The sequence below is a fragment of the Schistocerca nitens genome, chromosome 4, assembly GCF_023898315.1.
Source record: "Schistocerca nitens isolate TAMUIC-IGC-003100 chromosome 4, iqSchNite1.1, whole genome shotgun sequence".
Taxonomy (NCBI): Eukaryota; Metazoa; Arthropoda; class Insecta; order Orthoptera; family Acrididae; genus Schistocerca; species Schistocerca nitens.
In genome coordinates, this window is record NC_064617.1 from 788,227,724 (window position 1) to 788,252,096 (window position 24,373).

Here is a 24,373-nt window from a genome sequence, read left to right on the forward strand (position 1 = left end):
TTCAACTAACCTTGCAACATAACGCGACTGACCGATCGCATTATGCACTCGCCTTTTCAGAATGACGTTGGGTCACGTCCGTAACTTTGCATTTCTTTCCAACACCAGTCTGGAGTAATAGAAAGTCACAACAGGAACTAACAAGCACTGCTCGGCTAATTTCAATTAACATTACTGAGTTGATGTACTGCTGGGAAGTGGTGGGTGATTACGACTATATTATTTACATTCTCTACCTTCCTTCCACATTCGGAAGCAGGCAAGGTAGGGGTTACATCTCAAAACATAATAGCGACATTGGTATGTAGGTGTGATGTGGAGACAGGTTTTACTAACAGTTTTATTTATTTCTTTATGCCAGAAAATTAATCATTGGGGCATCCACAATAATGCATTTCTCAGAGAAGTTTCACAAGCCTTCATTGCTATCTCATACCCTGAGAACTTCAAGTACCCTAGCAGCAGGGCCGAGTGTAACTCACTACACGCCTGTTGTTTCGCTGATCCAGGAGCGCAGAGCAGCGACGTTGGCGTAGACGCCCGGGTAATCGGCCAGAGCGCACTCGTGGCCCCAGGAAACGACGCCGTACTGCGTGGATCCCTCCACCAGGGGTCCGCCGCTGTCTCCAGAGCACGCGTCCCTGCCGCCCTCTGGATCGCCGGCGCAGATCATGCGCTCCGTGATGTCGAGACCGAGGTTTGCGTAACTGGCGGCGCACGAGGCTCTGTCCACGATGGAAGTCGTGACGGCCTGCAGCTGTTCGGCGGCCGGCCCGTCGTGCCAGAGCGCGCCCCACCCTGTGGCCGTCACCAGCGTGCCGGCTGCCGGCTCCGACGTCGCTAGGCTGACAGGCTGCCAACATACAGGAAGTAAACATTCTGACTCAGATATCTGTGTTTAAGACCGATTACCTTCGTGTTTCCAGTGGATTTTATCTGAACGATCGGAATATACATCATAAACGAGGAGGAATCAAATGAAGAAACTTAAAAACGTGATAAACAGAACGAATTTTCACTCCGGAGCGGATTGCGCGATGATTTGAAACCTACTTGCAGATTAAAACTAGGTGGCGGACGGAGACTCGAACCTGGGACCTTCAAAGGACTCGAACCTTGGACCTTCGCCTTTTTTTACCAGGCCGGCTCCTGCCCCAGTTGTTCATGCACAAAAATGATCTTCGATCTGAAAATAATTCTAAACTACAAAGCTATTAGGAATACTCCGATCATTTGCTCTTTCATAGATTTCAAGAAGCCGTACGATTCTGTTGACCGATAATGCTCGTTCAACATTTTAAAAGAACAGAGACTCGACCACGTAACACTACGACTAATCAAACAGACATTGGCTGGCGCAGCATCGAAAATTCAATTCATGGGTGACATCTCTGATCCCTTCGTGATCAAAATTGTAGTGCGCCAAGGTGTACTGTTGTTCAACCTATTCCTGGACAAAGTAATGACGGAATGGGAAAAAGAACTGAAAATTCAAGGACACTGGAAACCAACACGACTAGGAAAATCCCAGGACAAAGAAATTTCAAACCTAATTTTCGCAGAAGAACCTGGCCATATTCTCGGATAACGAAGATACAGCAACTAAACAAATAGAAATATTAAAGAATTTGCAGAAATAGTTGGTCTGCAAATCTCCTTCCGGACGTCTGAATTCTATGCTCAAAATTAAACATACAAAAACTAGGCACAAAAAACGACAAGATAACAAAGTTACACATTTCAAATATTTAGATGAACTTCTCGAACCAACAGGAGGAAAAAAAGGTCTCACGAAAGACTCGACTGCACAAAAAATGAAGAGAGCTTACAGCAGAACACTACACGTGTAATGAGGAAAGCATGTCCATACAAACAAAGATCAGATACTACTACACAGTAAACAAGCCTGAAATACTGCATGCAAGTGGTACTCTAAAACTCCTTACGAAAAGTCACGTGGATAGGCTACTGAAGGAAGAACGCAGAATCATGAGAAAAATTCTCAGACCAAAGCTGACAGAAAAGACATACAGATTACGCTGTAGGGAAAACACAGAGAAGATGTCAAACCTAGTAGCAGATATCAGAAAAAGAAGGTTAAAGTTCCACAGGCACATCAGTAGCCTACAACCGACAAGACTCACCAAGAGAATCTGACATACGTACGAGTGGTCAAGTCAACAGTGCTTGGATCACACAAGTCAAACTTGACCAAGAAAGAGCACAGATCGATCCAATAGAAACTGAAGACAGAAATATTTACAAGAAGAGATATACAAGTGGAATGTCAAGTCAGAGAATGAAATCGCAAAGGAGCCAGGGACAAAGTGGACTGAAGACAAAAAGGGACTCCACAATGAAAAACTGAGAAAATCGTGAAAGATCAGAAATAATTCTCAAATGAGGCAGAATGTTTTGCGTGATCCTAAAAGGTCTCGACACATATAATAATAATAATATACATGTGTATATATTTTTAGATGACGTATTCATTATTTTTGCAGAACATTTTATTCTCCTGACTCAGAACTTCAGTAGGTGCAGAATCCGAGCAATGAAGTCCGCGCAAGTGCCGAATGCGGTATCAAAAACTACATTCTTCATCGTTCAAGCACGATTTACGACACGCTCTCACAGCTTTACTTCCGCCAGTAGCTCATCTCTTACCTCGCAAACTTCCCAGAAGTTCTCCTTCATAGCTTGTAGGACTAGCGCTCCTGGAGGAAAGGATATGCGAGAACATGACTTAATCACAGGCTGAGGGATTGTTTCCAGAATAAATTTTCACTCAGTAGTGGAGTGTGACTGGTTTGAAACTTGCTGAAAATTTTGTGCCGGACCTATACCCGAACCTGGGACCTTTGCCCTCCGTGGGCACGTGCTCTCACCACGGAACCATCCAAGCACGACTGTGAATTGACCTCATAGCCTTATTTCCACCAGTGTATCATCTCCTACCTTTCAAACTTCATGAAAGTTCACCTTCATTCCTTGCAGGACTACAGCTTATCTCCTCTTTCCCAGGAGTACTAGTCCCACAAGGTGTGCTGCAGAATATCTGTGAAGTTCAGTGGGTACGAGATGAGATACTGGTGGCTCTAAAGCTGTGAGGGTGGGTCATGAGTCGTCCTCTGGTACCTCAGTCGGTCTGCGATAGGCAAAGGTTCAAGTCATGGTCCGGCAAACGTAATAAACATTTCATTTCCCACCATATTTTTCTATTAACTACCGTACAGTTAACAGTCCTTCATTGAACGCCAAACGTGTGATAGCATACTGTAGAGAAGCGAAATTCTGCCACAATGCCAGTTTACAATTGCTGCACTGCTTGCGACTTGTTCCAGTAAGAACAAGCGTTCTCCGTTTTTTGAGCAGTGAAGGTACGAATCCATCGGCGAATGATAGTCCAATATGGTGAGGCACGTTTATCACTGCAGCAAACCTAATGGTGGGGTGTGAAGGTCAGAAACTGTACGACGGGTGGTAGACGGTCCCCACCCACGTCAGGCACACAGTGCAGTAACACAACAATTTACTGCATCATCTGAAGCCATTGTGATGGGCAGTGGCCATGTCTCGGTGGATGAAATACCCTTAATCATGGCTGACAACGTCGCATTTTCATTAAGTACTTAGTTTTGCAAAGTGTCTGCAAGAGTCGTGTCTCGACATCGCAATCCAGAATTGAAAGGGCGATGCCTTGATGTCTACAAAGAACTTCTGCGGTGCTTCGAAGGAGAAGGTGATGTTGACAGTCATTACAGGGATGAAAGATGAGTCCACTACCACCAACCCTAAACCGAGGGAGCTAGAAAGTAATGGCCCCAGTCTTCATCTGTAAACCCAAAAAATTCTGGAGTCAACCATTTGCTAACTCTCTGGGATGAACGAGCCATTACTTTTAAATGTCACATGCCTAGGAGAATCAGCATCATAATGCGATTTGCTAAAAAATAGTCTTCGACCTGCAATCAGATCGAATCTATGTGGATGTCTGACTTCAGATGTCATTTTGCAGCATGACAATACTCGATCTCATACTGCCCGCGCAACAACTGCAATCATTACAGATCTTCACTTTGATACTCTTCCTCATCCGCCATATTCACCAGACTATGTCCTAAATGATTACCACGTGTTTGGACCTCTCAAACAGACTTATGGGAGGAAAGAAATTTCGCCCCAATGAAGAGCGCAACAGGCAGTCCACGAGTGGTTGCGCACACCACTACAGGAATTTCTTTCCTGAGGAATCTGTGTATTTCCTGTGCACTGGAGGAAGTGTGCCGGCCGGGGTGGCCGTGCGGTTCTAGGGGCTACAGTCTGGAACCACGTGACCGCTACGGTCACAGGTTCGAATCCTGCCTCGGGCATGGATGTGTGTGTTGTCCTTAGGTTAGTTAGGTTTAAGTAGTTCGAAGTTCTAGGGGATTGATGACCTTAGAAGTTAAGTACCATAGTGCTCAGAGCCATTTGAACCATTTGGATGAAGTGTGTTGAACATCAGGAAACGACTGGGTCGAAAAATACTACCACTCGGTTCCATTTTCGTTTAATAAATCACATATGAAATTATTTTAAGATTTTTATTTAACTCGACCTTGAACTGTAGAAGAAACATCACATGGGGGCCCTTAATATTTCACAAATACATAAAATTATCGAAATGTGGGAGAAATCACATTTGGGATTTCCCAAGACTCAATCTTAGGTCCACTATTTCTCCTCATATATATAAACGATCTTCAATTTAATAGACAACAAGCAGAATTTGTTCTTTTTGCAGATGACACTAGCATTGTAATCAATCCAAGCATGCATAGAGAAACTGAAAGTTGTGAACGATGTTCTTAAAAGTATCATTTATTGGTTTTCTGTGAATGGTCTCACCCTCACTTTTAAAAAGAGAGAACATATTCATTCTACACGTCTAGGGGTACTTCATCAATGATAAGTGTAACACATGGTGAGAAAATAATAACTATGGGGGAAACTTCAAAATTCTTTGATGTCTATATTGATGAAAATTTAAAAGGATGAAGCACATTTTGGAACTCTTAAAACATCTTAGTTCAGCCACATTTGTACTTAGAATCATTACAAACCTGGGGGAGAGACAAGTCAGTAAGTTGATATATTTTGCACATTTTCAGTCAAGAATTTCGTATGGAATAATGTTCTGGGGAAACTCATCTATAAGAAAGGAAGTCTTCATTGCTCAAAAACGTGCTATAAGAATAATATGGGGTGCTCACCCACAGTCATTTTGTAGACACCTGTTTAACGAGTTGGGCATTCTGACTGCTGATACTGTCATGACGTTAGTTGTAAATAATCCACTGCAGTATAAAAGGAACACTGATGTATATACTTGCGATACCAGAAGGAAAAATGACATAGCCCTGGGCAGGCATACAGACACTGTACATTTATGCTTGCAAGAGTGGCACTATTGCTGGTGACTGTCTTTCTCTACAAGGACCACAGCGCAATACTATGCTGAGCTGCAAACCACACACACCCTATCACATATTCTGCATGTCAGCATTCCTGAAAACTGGTGCAACCACGCCTACCACCTCACTGTCTCTATAAAATGTCCAGGAGGGTGTTGCCACCACTCAATGTCACTATGAGTGTTGCAGTTTGCTCTTCAGTAAAATGTCTGATGATGATGTTCTTTTGAGCAACCATCAGCCATCATCCTGACAACCACTCACCGTTTCATTGCAACCCTGCCAATGTAGAGGTCATGCACCCCAGGCCTCTGCACCAGTAGTGGAGTAGGCAGGTACTGGGGCACTTTTTATATCCAATTTATATGTTAATTAATTAAATTGGTCAATTAAACCACCATTCTCCCTACTCATCCTGTCTCCTTAACCTATTGTTCTGCTAAGAGGTTCATCACTCATCCTCATCCCATTGGTCCCTTATCCTATTGTTCTGCTAAGTTCCCCTTCCCTCTCCCCTCTCAGCCTTTACCTGTTATTATGCTAATTGATTTATGACACATTTGAGTTGACTTGTGATCCCCTGGGAATAATCCATCCTTCTGAGGAAACCCCTCATCACTCAACTTCCCCTTTCTCCTCCCCCACCCCTCTGGGAAAAATGACACTTTTTGTTCTCAGCCTCTCCCCAGTTCAGTTCCGAGGCCCTTCTCCCCATCTAAGGAAATTCCCCAAATCTCCCCTCCCCAACGCCAGTTCCCCCCTCCCTTGCCAATCAGGAAATTGGCGGGAAAAAGACTCAGTCCGCACTGAACTGCTGGAAAGGAAGGATCTCACAAAACTAAATTCAAATCAGTGTCAACTGACAAAATACTATATTGTTCAACTCAGTCTGTGTGTTCTTTATTTAATCAGTTTGCAGAGGAAAGGGCTCTCCCCCCCCCCCCCCCCCCCCCAACTTTGCACTCCTACTTGGGTACATTTACAGCTACATCTACACCAATACTCCACAATCCACCTTCAGGCGCATGGCGGAGGGTACGCTGTACCACTGCCAGTCATTTCCTTTCCAGTTCAACTCGCAAACAGACTGAAGGAAAAACGTCTACCTACACACCTCTGTTTGGGCCCTAATTTCTCGAATCTTATCTTCATGATCCTTAGGCGAAATGTATGTTGGCGGTGGTAGAATCCTTCTGCACTCAGTTTCAAATGTCGATTCTCTAAATTTTCTCAATAGTGTTCCTTGAAAAGAACGTCATCTCCTCTTAAGGTATTCCAATTTGAGTTCCTGAGGCATCTCCATAACACTTGTATGTTGTTCAAAACTACCAGTAACAAATCTAGCTGTCCGCCTGTGAATTTGTTCGGTGTCTCTCTTTATCCGACCTGGTATGGATCTCAAACACTCGAGCAGTTTTCAATAATAGGTAGCACTAGTGTCCTAATTGCGGCCTCCTTTACAGATGATCCGCAAGTATCTAGAATTCTCCTAATAAACTTAAGGCATACATTCGCCTTTCCTATCACAGTCCTTACAAGCTTGTTCTATTCAATGTCGCTTTGCAATGTTACAGCCATATATTTAAATGACAGGACTGTGTCTAGCAGGACACTACTAATACTGTATCCGAAAATTAAAGGTTCGTTTTTCCTACTCATACGCATTAACTTACATTCTTCTCCATTTAGAGCTAACTGTCATTCGTCACACCAACTAGAAATTTTGTCTAAGGGATCTTATCCTCCTACAGTCACTCAACATACACACCTTACATATATCACAGCATCATCAGCAAACAAAAACAGATTGTTGCAAACCCTGTGTGTGAAATCGTTTATGTATATAGAGAATCAAGCGATCCTATTACACTTCCTTAGGGCACTCCTGATGATACCCTTGTCCCTGACGAATATTCGCCAGCGAGGCAAACATACTGACTTCTGTAACTAAAGAAGTCTTCGAGCCACTCGCATATCTGTGAATCTGTTCCACTTACTCGTACCTTCTTTAACAGTCTACAATGCGGCACCGCGTCAAATGCTTTTCGGAAACTATTAATATAGCATCTGCATATTGCCCTTCACCCATAATTCTCAGTATAACACTTGAGAAAAGGGCAAGCTGAGTTTTGTATGAGAGATGCTTTTTAAAACAATGCTGATTCATGGATAAAAGCTTCTCAGTCTCAAGAAAATTTATTATACGCGAATTGAGAATATGTTGAATAATTCAGAAGCAAACCAATATTAGGAAGATTGGTCTGTAAGTTTGTGGGTCCATTCTTTTGCCCTTCCTATACACAGGAGTCTATGACGTTCTTTTCCAGTCGCCTGGGACACTGCAATGGGTGAGAGATTCACGATAAATGCAAACCAGTACGGGGCCAGTGCCACTGAGTACTCTTTGAGAAACTGAATTGGGACTCCATCCGGACCTGTCACTTGTATTTTTCTTTAATTCCTTTGGTTGTTTCTCTATGCCAGAGATGCTTATTACTATGTCGCCCATATGGGACTCAGTTTGATGGTCAAACGACAGTATGTTGATATGGTTCTACTGTGTGGACAATTTCTTGAATGTGAAGTTTGCTGTCTTCAATTACCATTCCAGATTGTTCAACAAGTGACTGGACGAAGGTCTTAGCACCAACTCAGCGATTTTACATTGGACCAGAATTTTCTTGGGTTCTCTGCTAGCTCTTTTCACGATGTATGACGTTACTAGTACTTGTATGCTTAATACATTGATCTTTTCAGAGATGCACGAATCTCTACTAGCCCCAGCAGACATACTGCGTGCACATTGGCTTTCTTTCCAGCTCTGAACGCTGTCTGCCTAAGGGACTCCATAATACACTTACACATTGGAGCTCCCAGTTACTAGTAAACCTCTCCTCCCATGTGGTGGTTGGACCCTGCTGAAAGAACAGACACCTGTCCATCCACAGGGTGAATGGGTGAGGCTAGACAACCAGTCTCCACAATGGCCCTCCACATCAAGTGACACAAACGTCTTACAACCCATCGTTAACTCTGCTATGAGGACAGATGCACTGTGTCAGGTGTACTAGGAGGAGCCTCAGTAGCAGAGTCCATAGAAGAAAGAAGCGACACTTGAGGTGTCCCATGCAACACACCAAATACTCCACCACCACTACACCCCAAGGCAGTGGCCTGAGGGTGACTGCCCATAGCCAAAAGTGCATTCAGCTCTTCACATGTGCACCCCTCCCCCACCTTCCCACCCACTTTCTATGACGTAATAACTGTAAGCTCCAAGGAATGGAATGAAGTGTGTTACATTAGCCGCTGTTTTGGGTTTCCCACATATATGTCTGCCGGCCTGGCACTGGGTGCACTATCATCAGTACCTGCAGGCTAGGCACTGGTGGCGTGAGGTCGAGCACTGAGTGCCAACAGCTCTGTTCACTGCAGAAGACTAATGGTTAATGATGCATTCTGAGATTGTAAGTCCCAGCACACACCGCTAACATCGCTATGCATTGGCATGCGTGTAGTGCCCATCCTCCATACTGACTGTGAGATGGCAGAGAAACTGCTGTTAGGGGCCACATAGCCCACTACCGCTGGGAGCCACACACACTGATACAGGTCCAAGCCACCCAAGAGTCACCCAACTGTTCTCGTGGCCCCCAAACAAAGCATCAGGTCACAGAAACCTTTTGACTGAGAAGTTCCAGTCTTGCTTCCAGTCTGTCTGTCTGTCTCTCTTTCTCTCTCTCTCTCAAGTGTGAACACCTGCACGGATCAATATGCCCAACCACACTGAGGTTTCCATCCCTCATCAGAATATTGTATTCCTACTGGCTAATGCTGGAGACAAAGGAGGAGCTGGCACAACTGCGATATCAAAAAAGGCGGGAAATAAGTCCATATGCACTACTCTATCAAATCAATTTTTAACAATTTACAGGGTATAAGAAAGGGAAAAAAGCTTTTGAAGCTGTAGGTCACATAGGCTGCTTAAACTCTCCACCACATTACGATGCTTCTTCTTTGTAATAAAACATATTTTCAATGTTTGAGAATCAGACATATACATTTTGCAACTCAATTAATCAAATTTCTGCCACATGTAGATCGTAGAGTCAAATATATCTGAGGCCTTGTATGCACCGAGTTTGAGAACACAAGCACCCTCCTCCATGCGCTGTAAGAACCAACTCCACCACAACTCTTCCACCTTACGCTAAACATATCTGGTGAAAAAAACTTTCCAATCGCACACAGTCACTATCGCGAAGCGCACGCAACCTCCCGACTGCAGGAGTGCGAGGCGCGGACTAGGAGACCCGCAAATACATCAGCCTTGCTGGCAGTTGGGCGCCCATTTCCTGGTATCCACACCCCAGTTGTACCAGATGCTTAGAAGCTGGAGACACGGTCACCATGACCACCGTCAACCGATCAATTTACATGGAGGAAATAATAATCGAGCGCAAACACCTCCAATATTGAATCTTCACACACATCCGTTTCTGTCGCCACTTAGCATAATGGTTAGTTCGCTATTCGGCCACCCAGAAGGTGCCACAAGAGCAGCCACCAATTTTGTTCCCACGGTTGAGGACAAGAGCTGACAGTTCGGAGTATTCCTTGTATCTGTTGGTTGCACAAGATTAAACCACGACTTCCAGTCGACCAAAGCCTCATGGCCACTTCTTCAGCTGGCTGTGGCGCACTGCGAGACAAGCGGGTGCGACTTGGACATACAGCTGTAACTGCAACTGCACCCCTGACATAGAGGCCCCAGTTTAAAAATCCAGTTTACCCAATCCGAAATGCGGATGTTTTTGTTCATACATCTTGAATTTCTCACATGAAATGTAGATTCACCCTTTTTATACGAGTTATTTTCGAAGTCGGAAGAAATCAGAGCATACCCATGTTATCACATTGCTAAAGTATCGTTTACTTTTTGTGAAAATTTTGTACAACAGTATGGTATACGCTATATTTCCTCTAAATATTCTCTCACCAGGTAAAAAAATCTGTTCTTATCAACTTAATAACTGTTACGTCCTGCACCACTGGACTAGAATATTAAACCTGTTATTTACTCATGACTGAGTGCTAATAGCACAGAAAGCCTCCTCACTTTCAAACTCTCCTAACGTTGACAAATGCCTCATCACCAATGAAGCATCTTAAAGTAGCAGCATAGAGGAGTTGTAAATATCAGGTTAATGTTATGTATCACTTTATGAATTCGGTAATACTGCTGATTTCATTATGATCGGCACCTCTTCCTGTGTAGGTGGGAGACTGATATTTCATTAAAAGGTTTCGCTGCAACTCAAAAGAGTGTGGTTACCATTCCACGTCGCGAATCATATCCATGGTACTCTCGCACTCCCTTCCAGCCGCCCAGCAGCGCGTCATTGACATCAAATTGACTGACAAATTAATTAAATTGATCATGACAGCCTCTTTGCGTGGTGAGTAATTTTTTTCATGTAGTTTGATTACGCTCACAGGTAAACTTTCCAGACACTTCCGTGATGTCTCTGAGGGCTTCCCAACAGGGTAGGTAGTCGCTTCCTCCGATACTAAAATGGGTGGCAATCGTCGTCAAATAACTGAAGATATCTAATGCTAGTTATGTTCTGTGTGTTGGTTGCTTTGTCGTGCCGATGGAAGTACACTGAAGAGCCAGAATACATTGTCACCTGTTCATATCTTGGTTGCTCATCCTTGGATCGAAATACTTCACTGATTCGGCATATCAGGTATCCGACAGTTTGTAGGTAGGTTTGTGGAGGAATATGGTATTATATGTCTAAACAAAAGTCATGTAATTCATTTAAATAATGGGCTGCTGATTTGTGTATGCAGTGGTGGCATCGGGTAGCGACCCAGATGGATTCCATAGGATTTACTTCAGGCGAATTTGGTCGCTGAGGCATCAGCGTGAGTTCATTACAATGTCCTCACACCACTATAGCATTGTTCTGGCTCCGAGAAACGGACAATTATACTGCTAGGGATAACATTGCCATCGGGGAAGACATCAAGCGTTCACGGATGCAGGTGGTTCGCAGCTGTCAGTTGTCTTTTATTACCACCACAGGTCACATCCACGTGCAGGAGAATGTCTCCCAAAGCATAATACTGCTGTCAGCGGCCTGTGTCCATGGCGCACTGCACTTTTCGCAAAGCCGTTCATCTCGATGACGGCGTTTGTGGAGATGACCATCTACCTAGTGTAGCAAAATTGTGATTCACTCGAAGAGCCAACACATTTCAATTGAGTGACGGTCGAATCCCGATTATCCTGAGCCCACTACAACCGTAATTGACGATGTCGCTGGTTCAACATGTGAACACGTAGGGGTGGTCTGCTGCAGAGCTCCAAGTTTAACAATGTAACTTGAACGGCGGCTCTGAAACACTTGTGCTTGCACCAGCATTGTGCTCTTTCGGCAGAGATGCCACAGATCACCAACCATCCTGCATTACTGAGCAGTCAATCCTCTGAACCTCGTATTCTGTGAAGAGTCGTGGACGTCCAACCATTTAGCGCCTAGTGGTTGTTTCACTGTCCTTCTTCCTCTTTCCACAGATGCTCACGACAGCAGGATGCTAACATTCCACCAGCTTCGCCATTTACAGGATACTCGTTCACATGCTCTGCGTGGTAGTAATCTACCCTTTATCAAAGTCGCTTATATCAATGAATTTCCCCATTTGCATTGCATATTTTTGCTTGGGTGATTACCTGTCTGTGTCTGCTCCACTTGTATATGTCTGTTAAAAACTCACGTGTTGGCAATGCCACCAGGCCACATCCAGCACCACGGTGGGCAGTGGTCATAATGCTTTGGCTTATAACGAATCCTGCTGCACCCTGACGGTGATTGGAGCAGCAGCATGTTTCACTCTCTTCTCCGCCCCCGCTACACCTCCTCCGCCGTCTCCTCCACCGCAGCCAGGCTGCATGCGAACAGCTGCCACCACTGCCACTAGATCGCGAACCTCAGCCTGCACATTGGGGCTGTACTACTCTCAGTCGACAAGCCACCACTCACCACGCCCGACAGATGTTAATGACTCCAGACTCGCAAAAGTCGCCCTATATTTTTCAGGACTGGGCACTTAAATGGCACTGGGGTAAATATCAAGATTTTGAACAATACGCTTCCCCTCCTCCCACATGCAAACCGGAACTTTCTGAGACGTGTTTCCGAAACATGCCAGAAAGGCTGACCCAGATAACAATAGCAAAATAACTGTCTGCTGACCACCCCATCCCAAACGCGTATGAGACTAACGACCTGGGTTTTCCTTAGAATAAGCCCTGTAGAAGAATTCCTACTGGCTCCTGCAAAATTAGTGGCTGGATACTCCGAGAACTCAAATGGGAACACCCAGAGGGAAGGCGATGTTCTTTACAAGGAACACTACTGAGAAAATTTAGAGAACCGACATTTGAAACTGAGTGCAGGAGTCTACTGCCGCCACATTTCACATAAGGACCACGAACATAAGATACGAGAAATTAACATTCATACAGAGGCATAGAGATAGACTTTTTTCCCTCGCTCTGTTTGTAAGTGGAACAGGAAAGGAAAAGTCTTGTAATGGTACAAAAAAACACTTCGCCACAAATCGTGCAATGGTTTGCGAAGTATGCATGTAAAGATACTGGTTACACATGCCTAATATCATGTACGGCCCCCGCGAGTACACAGAAGTGCAGCAACAGGACGTCTGTGCTGGAGGGAAATGACATCATGAATCCTGCAGGGTTGTCCATAAATCCATAAGCGTATGAGGGGAAGGTGGTGTCTTCCGAACAGCACGTTGCAAAGCCTCACAGATTTGCTCAATAATGTTGATGTCTGGGGTATTTAATGCCCATCGGAAGTGTTTAAACTCAGAAGGGTGTTCCTGGAGCCACTCTGTAGCCGTTCTGTTCGTGTTGGGTATCGCACTGTCCTGTTGGAATTTCCCAAGTCCGTCGGAATGCACAATGGACATGAAGGGATTCAGGTCATCAAACAGGATGCGTACATACGTGTCACCTATCAGAGTCGTATCTAGACGTACTAGGGGTCCCATATCACTCCAACTGCACACACCCCACACCATTACCGAGCCTCCACCAGCTTGAACAATCCCCTGCTGACATGCAGGGTCCATGAATCCATCAGGTTGTCTCGATACCCGTGCACGTCCATCCGTTCGATATGATTTGAAACACCGAGCGAGGTGGCGCAGTGGTTAGCACACTGGACTCGCATTCGGGAGGACGACGGTTCAATCCCGTCTCCAGCCATCCTGATTTAGGTTTTCCGTGATTTCTTTAAATCGTTTCCGGCAAATGCCGGGATGGTTCCTTTGAAAGGGCACGGCCGATTTCCTTCCCCATCCCTCCCTAACCCGAGCTTGCGCTCCGTCTGTAATGACCTCGTTGTCGACGGGACGTTAAACAACACTAAACTAAACTAAAAAATGATTTGAAACGAGACTCGTGCGACCAGACGATATGTTTCCAGTCATCAACAGTCCAATGTCGGTACTGACGGGCCCAGGCTAGGCGTAAAGCTTTTTGTCGTGCAGTCGTCATGGTACACGATAGGGCCTTTGGCTCCAAAGCCCATATCGATGATGTTTCGTTGAATGGTTCGCACGCTCACACTTGTTGATGCCCAGCATTGAAATCTGCAGCAATTTGCGGAAGGGTTGCACTTCGGACACGTTGAACGATTCCCTTGAGTCATCGTTGGTCCCGTTCTTGCAGAATCTTTTTCCAGCCGAAGACGTCTGAGATGTGATGTGGTGTCACCGCCAGACACCACACTTGCTAGGTGGTAGCTTTAAATCGGCCGCGGTCCATTAGTACATGTCGGACCCGCGTGTCGCCACTGTCAGTGATCGCAGACCGAGCGCCACCACACGGCAGGTCTCGAGAGACGGACTAGCCACTCGCCCCAGTTGTACGGACGACTTAGCTAGCGATGCACACTGACGCAGCCTCGCTCATTTGCAGAGCAGATAGTTAGAATAGCCTTCAGCTAAGTCAACGGCTACGACCTAGCAAGGCGCCATAGCAATTGATAGTTATCGTATGAAGCATGTCTCATCAAGAACGATGTATACAAATGATGGATTAAAGTTAAGTATTCCAGAAGCTACGTACTTTTCTTTATAGCATTCATTACGTATCCTGTTTCAGACCTCACGCCAGCCTGCGTGAGTTAACGCGTGCATTCGGCCTCCTCAACCAAGTAGTGTGCGTAGTGTTGGCTAACTGCTAACACTACATATATTAGATTGTTGTACATCGCTCTTGACGATACAAGTGAGACTCTGTAGATCATGCAATGTAATACGAATGGCGCCTTGTCAAAATCACGGATCGAGGATCCGTTGGTTCGCCGATTTTTTGCTCACAAGGAGAGACTTTTTGTACGACGTGGTGTTTTGTCGTTGCATTCTGATAATGATCAGTCCAGAGTTGTGGTCCCCCATTCGTTACAGTCCTCTGTCTTACGGCTTCTTCACCGAGGACATTGGGGTATAGTGCGAACGAAACAACTTGCTCGTCAGCACTGTACTTGGTTCGGAATCGATGCTGCGATTACGAATATGTGCTCTTCTTGCATGGCATGTGCCGAACAACAATCCGCACCACCGCGGAAATTCTTTGCATGGCCGATAGCCACTTCCCCTTGGCAACGCTTGCACATCGATTTTGCTGGTCCCTTCTGGAATGCTCGATGGTTGGTTCTGGTCGATTCTTTCAGTAATTTTCCTTTTGTTGTGCGGATGTCTTCCACGACGTCATCTGCCACCATCCAAGCGTTATCCGCTATTTTTTGCATTGAAGGTCTTCCACTGTCTATTGTTTCCGACAATGGCCCACAATTCATGTCCGCAGAATTTCAGTCATTCTGCAAGGCCAATGGTATTCAACATCTGACATCCGCGCCGTTTTCGCCTCAGTCCAACGGTGCCGCTGAACGATTGGTCCGGACTTTCAAGTCACAGATGTTGAAGTTGAAAGAGTCGCATTCTCGGGAGGACGCGTTGTTGCTCTTTTTGTCTTCGTATCGCTCTCAGCCCCGAGATGGTCGCTCGCCGGCTGAGTTGCTCCACGGTCGTCCTCATCGAACCTTGATGTCTTTGCTGCATCCGCCGCATCAGGTTCCTGTGCAGCGGCAGCCACCTGCTTTTGTTCCAGGCGACGTTGTATTCTATCGCAACTATCGCGGTTCACGACGTTGGCTCGCAGGGCGCATTCTTCGCTGCCTCGGCCGCGAGATGTATTTGGTTTTGGGGGCCTCTGGTGAGGTGCGTCGGCATCTCAATCAGCTGCGCCTCTGTCGTCGCCTGGGTTCTGCCGCTCCCCGTCTGCTTTCAGCGACGGTGTCGTCCGGTCAGCGCCCTGGGGACCCATCTCCTGGCTCGCCTCATCCCCAGGTGTTCCCGACGCTGCCTTCCATTTTTCCCCATGGCGACGCGCCACCGCCGCCGCCGGTCCTCCCGCCGCCGCCGCCGCCGCCGCCGCCGCCGCCGCCGCCGCCCGCAGTGGACGCTTCGCTGCTGCCGCCCAGCGCCTCCCTGGGTCACGCGCCGCCGATCGCTTCCCGTGACCAGCTGTCCTCCGGCATGGAACTCTTGCCCGCTCCGGCCCATCTGTCGTCTTCGCCAGTCGGGCGCTCCGACCCGATAGCGGTCGACCCTTCGGCCCCTCCTCTCTCTCTACGGGCGCATACACCGCATGTTGGCGTGCACCCTGGACTAGGTTTTCAGGCGTTTCCTAGCTCCCCTCGGACCGAATGGCAGGGTGCGGGTGGCACAGCCTCGCCTGTTGTTAGGCTCCCCACCTCGTCGCATACGTCAACATGGGGTCCTCCCCACGGCGGGCGGAAGCATTGTAACACGACCGTCCGCCGATTTGCGGGGGAGGAATGTGGTGTCACCGCCAGACACCACACTTGCTAGGTGGTAGCTTTAAATCGGCCGCGGTCCATTAGTACATGTCGGACCCGCGTGTCGCCACTGTCAGTGATCGCAGAACGAACGCCACCACACGGCAGGTCTCGAGAGACGGACTAGCCACTCGCCCCAGTTGTACGGACGACTTAGCTAGCGATGCACACTGACGCAGCCTCGCTCATTTGCAGAGCAGATAGTTAGAATAGCCTTCAGCTAAGTCAATGGCTACGACCTAGCAAGGCGCCATAGCAATTGATAGTTATCGTATGAAGCATGTCTCATCAAGAACGATGTATACAAATGATGGATTAAAGTTAAGTATTCCAGAAGCTACGTACTTTTCTTTACAGCATTCATTACGTATCCTGTTTCAGACCTCACGCCAGCCTGCGTGAGTTAACGCGTGCATTTGGCCTCCTCAACCAAGTAGTGTGCGTAGTGTTGGCTAACTGCTAACACTACATCTGATATACACGGCACACTCGTGATATGGTCGTATGGGAAAATCCTCACTTCATCGCTATCTCGGAGATGCTGTGTCCCATCGCTCGGGCGCCGTCTATAACACCACGTTCAAACTCACTTAAATCTTGATTACCTGTCATTGTAGCAGCAGTAACCGATCTAACAATTGTGCTAGACACTTGTTGTCTTATATAGGCGTTGCCGACAGCAACATCGTATTCTGCCTCTTTACATATCTCTGTATTTGAATACGTATGCATATACCAGTTGCTTTGGCGCTTCAGTGTAGATGTAGATGTAAATTTAATCTACCCATTGAGACGTCAGTCCATCGATTTATAGACACAAAAACTCATAGAAGAATGTTGTATCTTATTTATCTAGAAAACAAAAGACATAACCTCAGTTACTGACTGTTTCTCGGTAAAAATCTTCGTATTAGCCCCCATTTATCTCATTGCAGGCAGTTCGGAAGACGTATGTGAGAGGTCATAATGTGTTTTCCCATAAAACTTAGAAGAAGCGATGTAGAGCTCACCTCTCAACCGCCCTTTCGTCACAGTATCTGTTACCTGCCACATTATCAAACCAAATGGCTCTGAGCACTATGGGACTTAACTGCTGTGGTCATCAGTCCCCTAGAACTTAGAACTACTTAAACCTAACTAACCTAAGGACATTACACACATCCATGCCCGAGGCAGGATTCGAACCTGCGACCGTAGCGGTCGCGCGGTTACAGACTGTAGCGCCTAGAACCGCTCGGCCACTACGGCCGGCGCTATATTATCACGAATGTCGAATGTCGAAATCCCTTTGCGTTCCGACAGCAGTTAGAGGGCTGTCTAGCCCTTCACGCGTCACTGACTTGGTATAGACCTATCACAACGAGAAATCTAGCACACTAACGTATGGTTGACGTTAAAAATTGCTGTTCTGACGGGGCAGATTTCTGGAACATGGCAGTAGCTGCCAGTTCTTACAGTTCTTTTTCCTATAGCTTATATTTGTTTTCTTAACATTTCAAACATCTATTCACCACCTCATCGGAAATCCACCTTCCTCGCAGCGATTGTGTCACAGACTTTCCCCACTTCTGTCAGAATGTGATAAGGAGATCGTTGATAATGCTCGTATGTTGGAAAAACTGTAAGAAGCTGTATCAGAAAATATAACTCTTAGATCTTTCAGTGTAGCAGTACAGGGGTCGATGTAGGCCAGAAATAGCATCCTTCGTCAAGTAGTTGGAATGTAGAATGTAGAAAAAGTGATAACTCTATATGTCATTGTAGCAGCTGAACTGTTAAACTCCACCTCATCTAAAATGTGGTAGTAGGAAAGCATCTAAAGCCCTGCGATCAAAACATAAAGGCTGGAAATGGCTGACGTTAAAAATTATTATTCTGATGAAAAAGCTGTTTAGAATACCGCAGGAGCTTCCAGTTCTTACAGTTATTTTTCTATAGCTTCTGATTATTTGCTCCGAATTTCAAACATGTAGTCACCATCTCATCGGTAATCTGCCTTCTTGATAGTGTCAGTACCGCAGGCTCTTCCCCCTTCTGTAGGAATGGGACAGGAAGGTCCCTCCGCTAAAAAAGGACTAGGTTTCAGAGCTATGGTTTATAACTGTGGGAATGGACTCTTCAAGTTTGATCCTGTCTGAATGCTAGCGACATGGAAGTACGTTTCTAAAATCAGTATGGGACGTATACGAGGGAAGACTATAGTTTTATTGGACAATTTGTTAATTAGGGAAGTAAGTACCCTGCACAGCATTATTGTACTTAAATACCCTGACAGTCGTTTGGGACCCATGTTACATGCATCTGATTCCAATGCAATGGAGGATTGTAACACGGAAAATGCAGATTAAGATACCTTCTGCACCATCCAAAAAGTTTGCCGTTTAATAACCGTTGATAAAGTGCACTCTTGCGCTGCACTTTTGATTCTGAAGCTGTAAGCTGTATTACAGAAACTATATTTAATACGTAATCGTCGTACTAGTGTATTTATTTTTGACTATATATAATTGATCGTATTTATAATGAAAATATTGTAAATTGCCGAGTAAAAGCCAAGGGAACTTTATTGAAATGTATCTATAGCAACGAGGAAATGGTACTAGCTGTGCCGTTGTTTATCTCTGTCACGTTGCGAGCAGAGAGGAAGCAGAGCAGCTTGAGTCATGAAAGAGGGCGGAAGTGCGCTCCCGCCGCCATGGAGTGCAGCCACGCTCGCGCCAATGTAGACGCGCCTTATTTGTTAACCTGCGAATATTGAGAGCACGGTAGGAGTGGACAGGCGGAGGAAGCTACTATTGCCATAACATTACGTAGCTCTGCGCACGACTCGGGGTTCTCATCGAACAGCAGCAGCAACAAAGCCACCTCAGCATTGTCGTCGGCTACATTCTTCCTGGTCCGCACAGCTACAACAACGTAAGTCTGTTAAGTACAAAATTATAAACTCACGTTGGCATTGCCCAGCAACATTTCTTTCACAAAGGATGAATAACTTGAATAATAACTAGCAATAGTTAGAACTTGTAGGGCACCTGTGTTGTCATTGTCTCAGACATTATTTTCCTTTTCTTTCCATACAATCACCGAGTGTCTTAAGAATATGAAAAGTAACTATTTACGCCGGCCGGGGTGGCCGAGCGGTTCTAGGCGCTACAGTTTGGAACCGCGCGACCGCTACGGTCGCATGTTCGAATCCTGCCTCGGGCATGGATGTGTGTGATGTCCTTAGATTAGTTAGGTTTAAGTAGTTCTAAGTTCTAGGGGACTGATGACCTTAGAAATTAAGTCCCATAGTGCTCAGAGCCATTTGAACCATTTTTAGTAACTACTTACTGTCAGTTAGTCTGTTTACTAGAGACCAGTTTCAGCCTAGATTTTCTGCCACATCAACTGTTCATTCTTGTATTGCATAGCAAAGGCTACTTGAAGTAACGTATAATTTCACTGGCAAAACTAATTACTAGGGATACATCACAAATTAAGAGTGCGCAGTTTCATTTCTTCTGTATTTAGCTTAGCGAGTGACTTCTGCTGGCTTGGTATGTATTTTATTGTTATTATTTTAAAAGTGAAACCAACTGCTCATTTGCGTAAAGTAAATTCAGTTCAATCTTTAAATAATCAAAAGTAAATTGCTTGCCTTTTTCTAAATTTTTCGTCGCGTTACTCTGAGGTTACTGAAAGTTATTTGTTTACATAACGAAGTTTAAGTTAAGCCAGTCATTTATTTAACTAGTAATTTCATTTAACGTTACTTTCAAAATTTTGTACTTCAGAGGAAGCAACTGCAAACTCAGTGCTTTCCGGTTCATTTATTTTCTCGTGAACTGTTGTGCTGTGCAATAGTGTGACGACCTTCTGTTGCCACGCCAGTGATTAATTGCTGAAATATCTTTGCCATTACCTTCCTCAAGATTCTGGAGATTCTTTGCCCTAGCGGGCTGGCGACCGTTTATTATCACTTTTTAGCTAATCAGTCTTTTCCTTGTGTTATCAGTGATTTTTGTAGTATGAAATGGAAATGAGCGTACGGCATTGTGGGCCGGGAGTCCCCCATTCGTGGAAGTTCGGCCGCCGAGGTCAAGTACTTATTGCATTCGACGCCACATGTGGCGACTTGCGCGTCAGAGATGGGGACGAAATGATGATGAGGACAACACAACACCTAGTCCCTGGGCGAAGAAAACCTCCTGCCCCAGCCGGGAATCGAACCTGGGCCCCTTGGCGATTTTTGCAGTAAATAATGCGTGAGTGAGCTGAATTAGAATGTAAATGTCTGGTTTGGATTCGTTTGCTGGAATCTTAAGGGAAGCAATCAAACACTAAGAACTGACAAGTCGGTGAGCTAAAGCAGAAGAATTTGTCAGGCTCAGATTCATCTGCATGGATTTTTAAGGGGAACGTGATTCACCCACTTAGATGTGACGTTGTAGAAGACGAGTGGCCGCAAATCCCTTCCGTATGTCTCCTAGAGACTGTTGCACTGCAATTCGGTTCGAGATAAGAGGTACTAAGGCGACGGGTGTTGCTGGAGGAGGCATTGAGATTGATTTGGTCTCGCTTGTACTTGGTGAACTGGATAGTTGGCTAAGCGTGTAAGTACTGGGCTTGCTTCTAAATAAGTAACTAGCACTACGCATATGTGTATTACCCATGTGGATTTACTCTGCTCTTGATGGAATAGTGTCATTGTCGGTCCACTATAAAACAGAAAAGGAGGGTAAAAATATGAGCAAAGCTGTGATTCAGTCCTGAATCTCCCCTACTTTTGCAGTAGCTCTGACTTATGCATAGAGGTGAGGCTGTAGCATCGTTGTACGTAAACGATTCAATGGATAGAGTATTGGAAGCTCTGTGATACTATTAGTTTCGTGTTACGGAGGTGTGCTCCGTTTGAAAAAGTGATGTAATCCTCACGAAACTCTATAGTATCAACGAAGGCTCTGAGAACATAAAACTGCTGTATGTCTACTCAGTAATCACAGGAAAACGAGAAACGGGATTAGGACACGTACAGTGGGATAATTGTCGACAATCTTTTGATATAGATGAATTCTAGGTGTTACGCTTCTGAATTTCTTTGTGTAGTTCACGTATACTCCACATGGTTGGGACTTTCCTCCTGGACGTTAGCGTGTTATTTTTCTCATGTGATAGTTCCATACCAAACAGTGACACGTGGAGGACTAGACAGGCTTCTTACTAATGGAAATTTGCTGTCAGAACGTGATGAGATTTACAGAAAAAAATAGTAGATATCTGTGACTTGATGGGAGAGATCCCTTACTTGTCGAAATCAGGTAGATTCAACTGCTATATATCGAAGACTGGAATATTCGTGACAATATGGCAACTAAGAGATACTGTGATGAAAGGGCAGTTGAGAGCTGAGCTCTATACCGCTCCTTGTAAGTGTTATGGGCAAACGTATTACAACCTCTCACATACATCTTGCGAACTGACTGCAATGAGAAAATTAGGGGCTAATACGAAGATATATTACTGAGAGACAATCAGTAGCAGGGATTCTGTCTTTTTATTTCTCGATAAATAAGAGACAACATTCTTCTGTGAGTTTTGTGTGCCTATAAATGGATGGACTGATAGCTTAATAGGTAGACTAAATTTACATCTACATCTACACAGATGAGCCAAAACATTATGACCGCCTGTTAATAGCTTGTTTGTCCATCCTTGGAACAAAGTACATCACTGATTCTACGTATCAGGGAGCCGACAGTTTGTTGGTAGTTTGTGGAGGTATGTGGTAATAGATGTCTACGCATAGGTCATGCAATTCGCATAATAACGAGCCGCTGATTTTCGTGTGCGATAATGGCGCCCGTTAGCGACACAAATGGGTTCCATAGGATTTACATCAGGCGAATTTGCAGCCCAGACATCAACGTAAGTTCTCTATAATACTCCTAAAACCACTGCAGCACGGTTGTGGCTTCGAGACACGGACAGTTATACTGTTGAAAGATAACATCAGCCATAGGGGAAGACATCAAGCATGAAGAGATGCAGGTGGTTCGCAGCTGTCAGCGTGTCTTCGATTACTAACGCAGTTCCATGTATGTGCATGAGAATGTCTCCCACAGCATAATAGTGCTCCCACTAGCCTGCGTCGCTGAGCGCTGCACGTTTCGAGCCGCCGTCTAGCTCGATGGCGGCGTTTGTGGAGATGTGATTCACCAGAAGGGTCGACACGTTTCCATTGATCGACGACCGAATGCCGATAGTCCTGTGCCCACTGCAGTCGTAATTGTCGATGTCGTTGGTCAACATGTGAAGACATAGGAGTGGTCTGCTACGGAGCTCCAAGTTCAATAATGTACGATGAACGATGTGCCCCGAAACACTTGTGCGTGCACCAGCATTGTGGTTCAAAATGGTTCAAATGGCTCTGAGCACTATGGAACTCAACTTCTGAGGTCATTAGTCCCCTAGAACTTAGAACTAGTTGAACCTAACGAACCTAAGGACATCACACACATCGATGCCCGAGGCACGATTCGAACCTGCGACCGTAGCGGTCTCGCGGTTCCAGACTACAGCGCCTAGAACCGCACGCCCAGCATTGTGCTATTTTGGCAGGGATACCATAGATCACCATCTATCCTACGTTTCAGACCAGACAAGCCTCCAAACCCCATGTTTGTGAAGAGTCGCTGAATATTGTCATCAAGAAAGCTGCAAAAATCTAGGGAATATTCCTTTCTGACTGAAACTATGGATTCCAAAACAATATTTTGAGACATGTGAGATGATGAAACATATTTTCTTGAAGTGTTAAAAAGACGAGTGAATGGAATACTGATAACGGAAACCAGTACCACTTAGCGCTTAACATAAAGACCAATGTGTGAAGAGATATGATAACGTGGGTGGTCATGTTACTGATGGCAATGCAGATAATAGATTAAGTGATCTGATATCAAGATAGATTGTAAAAGCACGGTTCTGACAAACAAAATATTTAAAACCAGAACGAATTTACAGTCTGCAGTGAAGTTTGTGCTGATTTAAAACATCCTAACATATTAAAATTGTTTGCCAGATGTGAACTCAAACCTGGGACCTTTGATTTCCCTGGGCAGTGCTCTGTATTTAAAGCAGGAATGCAGCTGAGCGCTGACGAAGAACTGCATTTTACGTTTATTATCTCTGACTGCACACGAGTGCAACGTGTTACCTGGATTCTGTCGTTAAACGGAATTTCGGCCAAGATGTCGACAACACCGATGTCGTAGTCCGCCGTGTCTTCGCTGTAGTTGGAGTGGTAGATCACTGTGTAGGCGTCAAACACGCTGCCGCCGGAGCCGCGCGTTGAGCTGCCGACCCGGGCTCCGTACGAGGTGCTGCTGCCGGTGAGGCAGTGCGCCGCCGTCAGCACCCACCTGACGCTGAGGATGGAGCCGCCGCAGACGTCCGCGCCGCCGTACACCACAGCGACCGTCCACGGGTACTGGGTGATGTCCACCGCCTCGCCGCCCACTATACGGCCAGCGGGGTCGGCTCTCACTCTTCGCGACTTCCAGGAAGGCGCAGCGCTGCAGACGGCAGCCAGCAGGCACAGGGCGAGTGTCGACTTGAGCATCTCTCGTTCCAGCTCTGCACACCTCCGGTTGTCGGTCGTTTTTTATACCCACCTGTTTAATCAGTTATCGAGATCAGCACAGTGGCACCGCAAACAAAATACTTCAGATTACCAGTATACAGCTTTGGCCTTTAAAATTCACTGTGTCATCCCAAATTGCTAATTGCTGCACGGATAAAAACACTTGTTTCTCCTTTTGCTACAGTTTTCCTGTATTTTTGATATTGCAGTTAGTCTAATATTTTTAGAAAACTGAATAAACTTGTGAGAAAAAGAATTATATGTAACAGTTTTGCATTGCTGCCAAGAGCGCTCCTGTTGCCTCAGTGAAGGGAAAACTTCACCATATGGGGCCA

General features: G+C 45.5%; 1 protein-coding gene across 1 annotated transcript; it reads right to left on the reverse strand.

The window, feature by feature from the left end:
- Positions 1-366: 366 nt before the first annotated feature.
- LOC126251930 (trypsin alpha-3-like) lies at positions 367-24,018 on the reverse strand. The gene is made up of 2 exons (XM_049952682.1): positions 23,613-24,018; positions 367-853 (listed from the first exon to the last, which is right to left on the reverse strand). Exons 1-2 carry the CDS (start codon positions 24,015-24,017, stop codon positions 482-484), a joined length of 777 nt encoding a protein of 258 aa, XP_049808639.1. The 5' UTR covers position 24,018; the 3' UTR covers positions 367-481.
- Positions 24,019-24,373: the final 355 nt, after the last annotated feature.

Coding starts and splice junctions, on each gene's coding strand:
- LOC126251930 (XM_049952682.1), bottom strand. CDS start 24,017: ATGCTCAAGTCGACACTCGCCCTGTGCCTGCTGGCTGCCGTCTGCAGC. Junction 854..23,612: donor CGTTTAACGACAGAATCCAG/GTAACACGTTGC, acceptor GTATGTTGGCAG/CCTGTCAGCCTAGCGACGTC.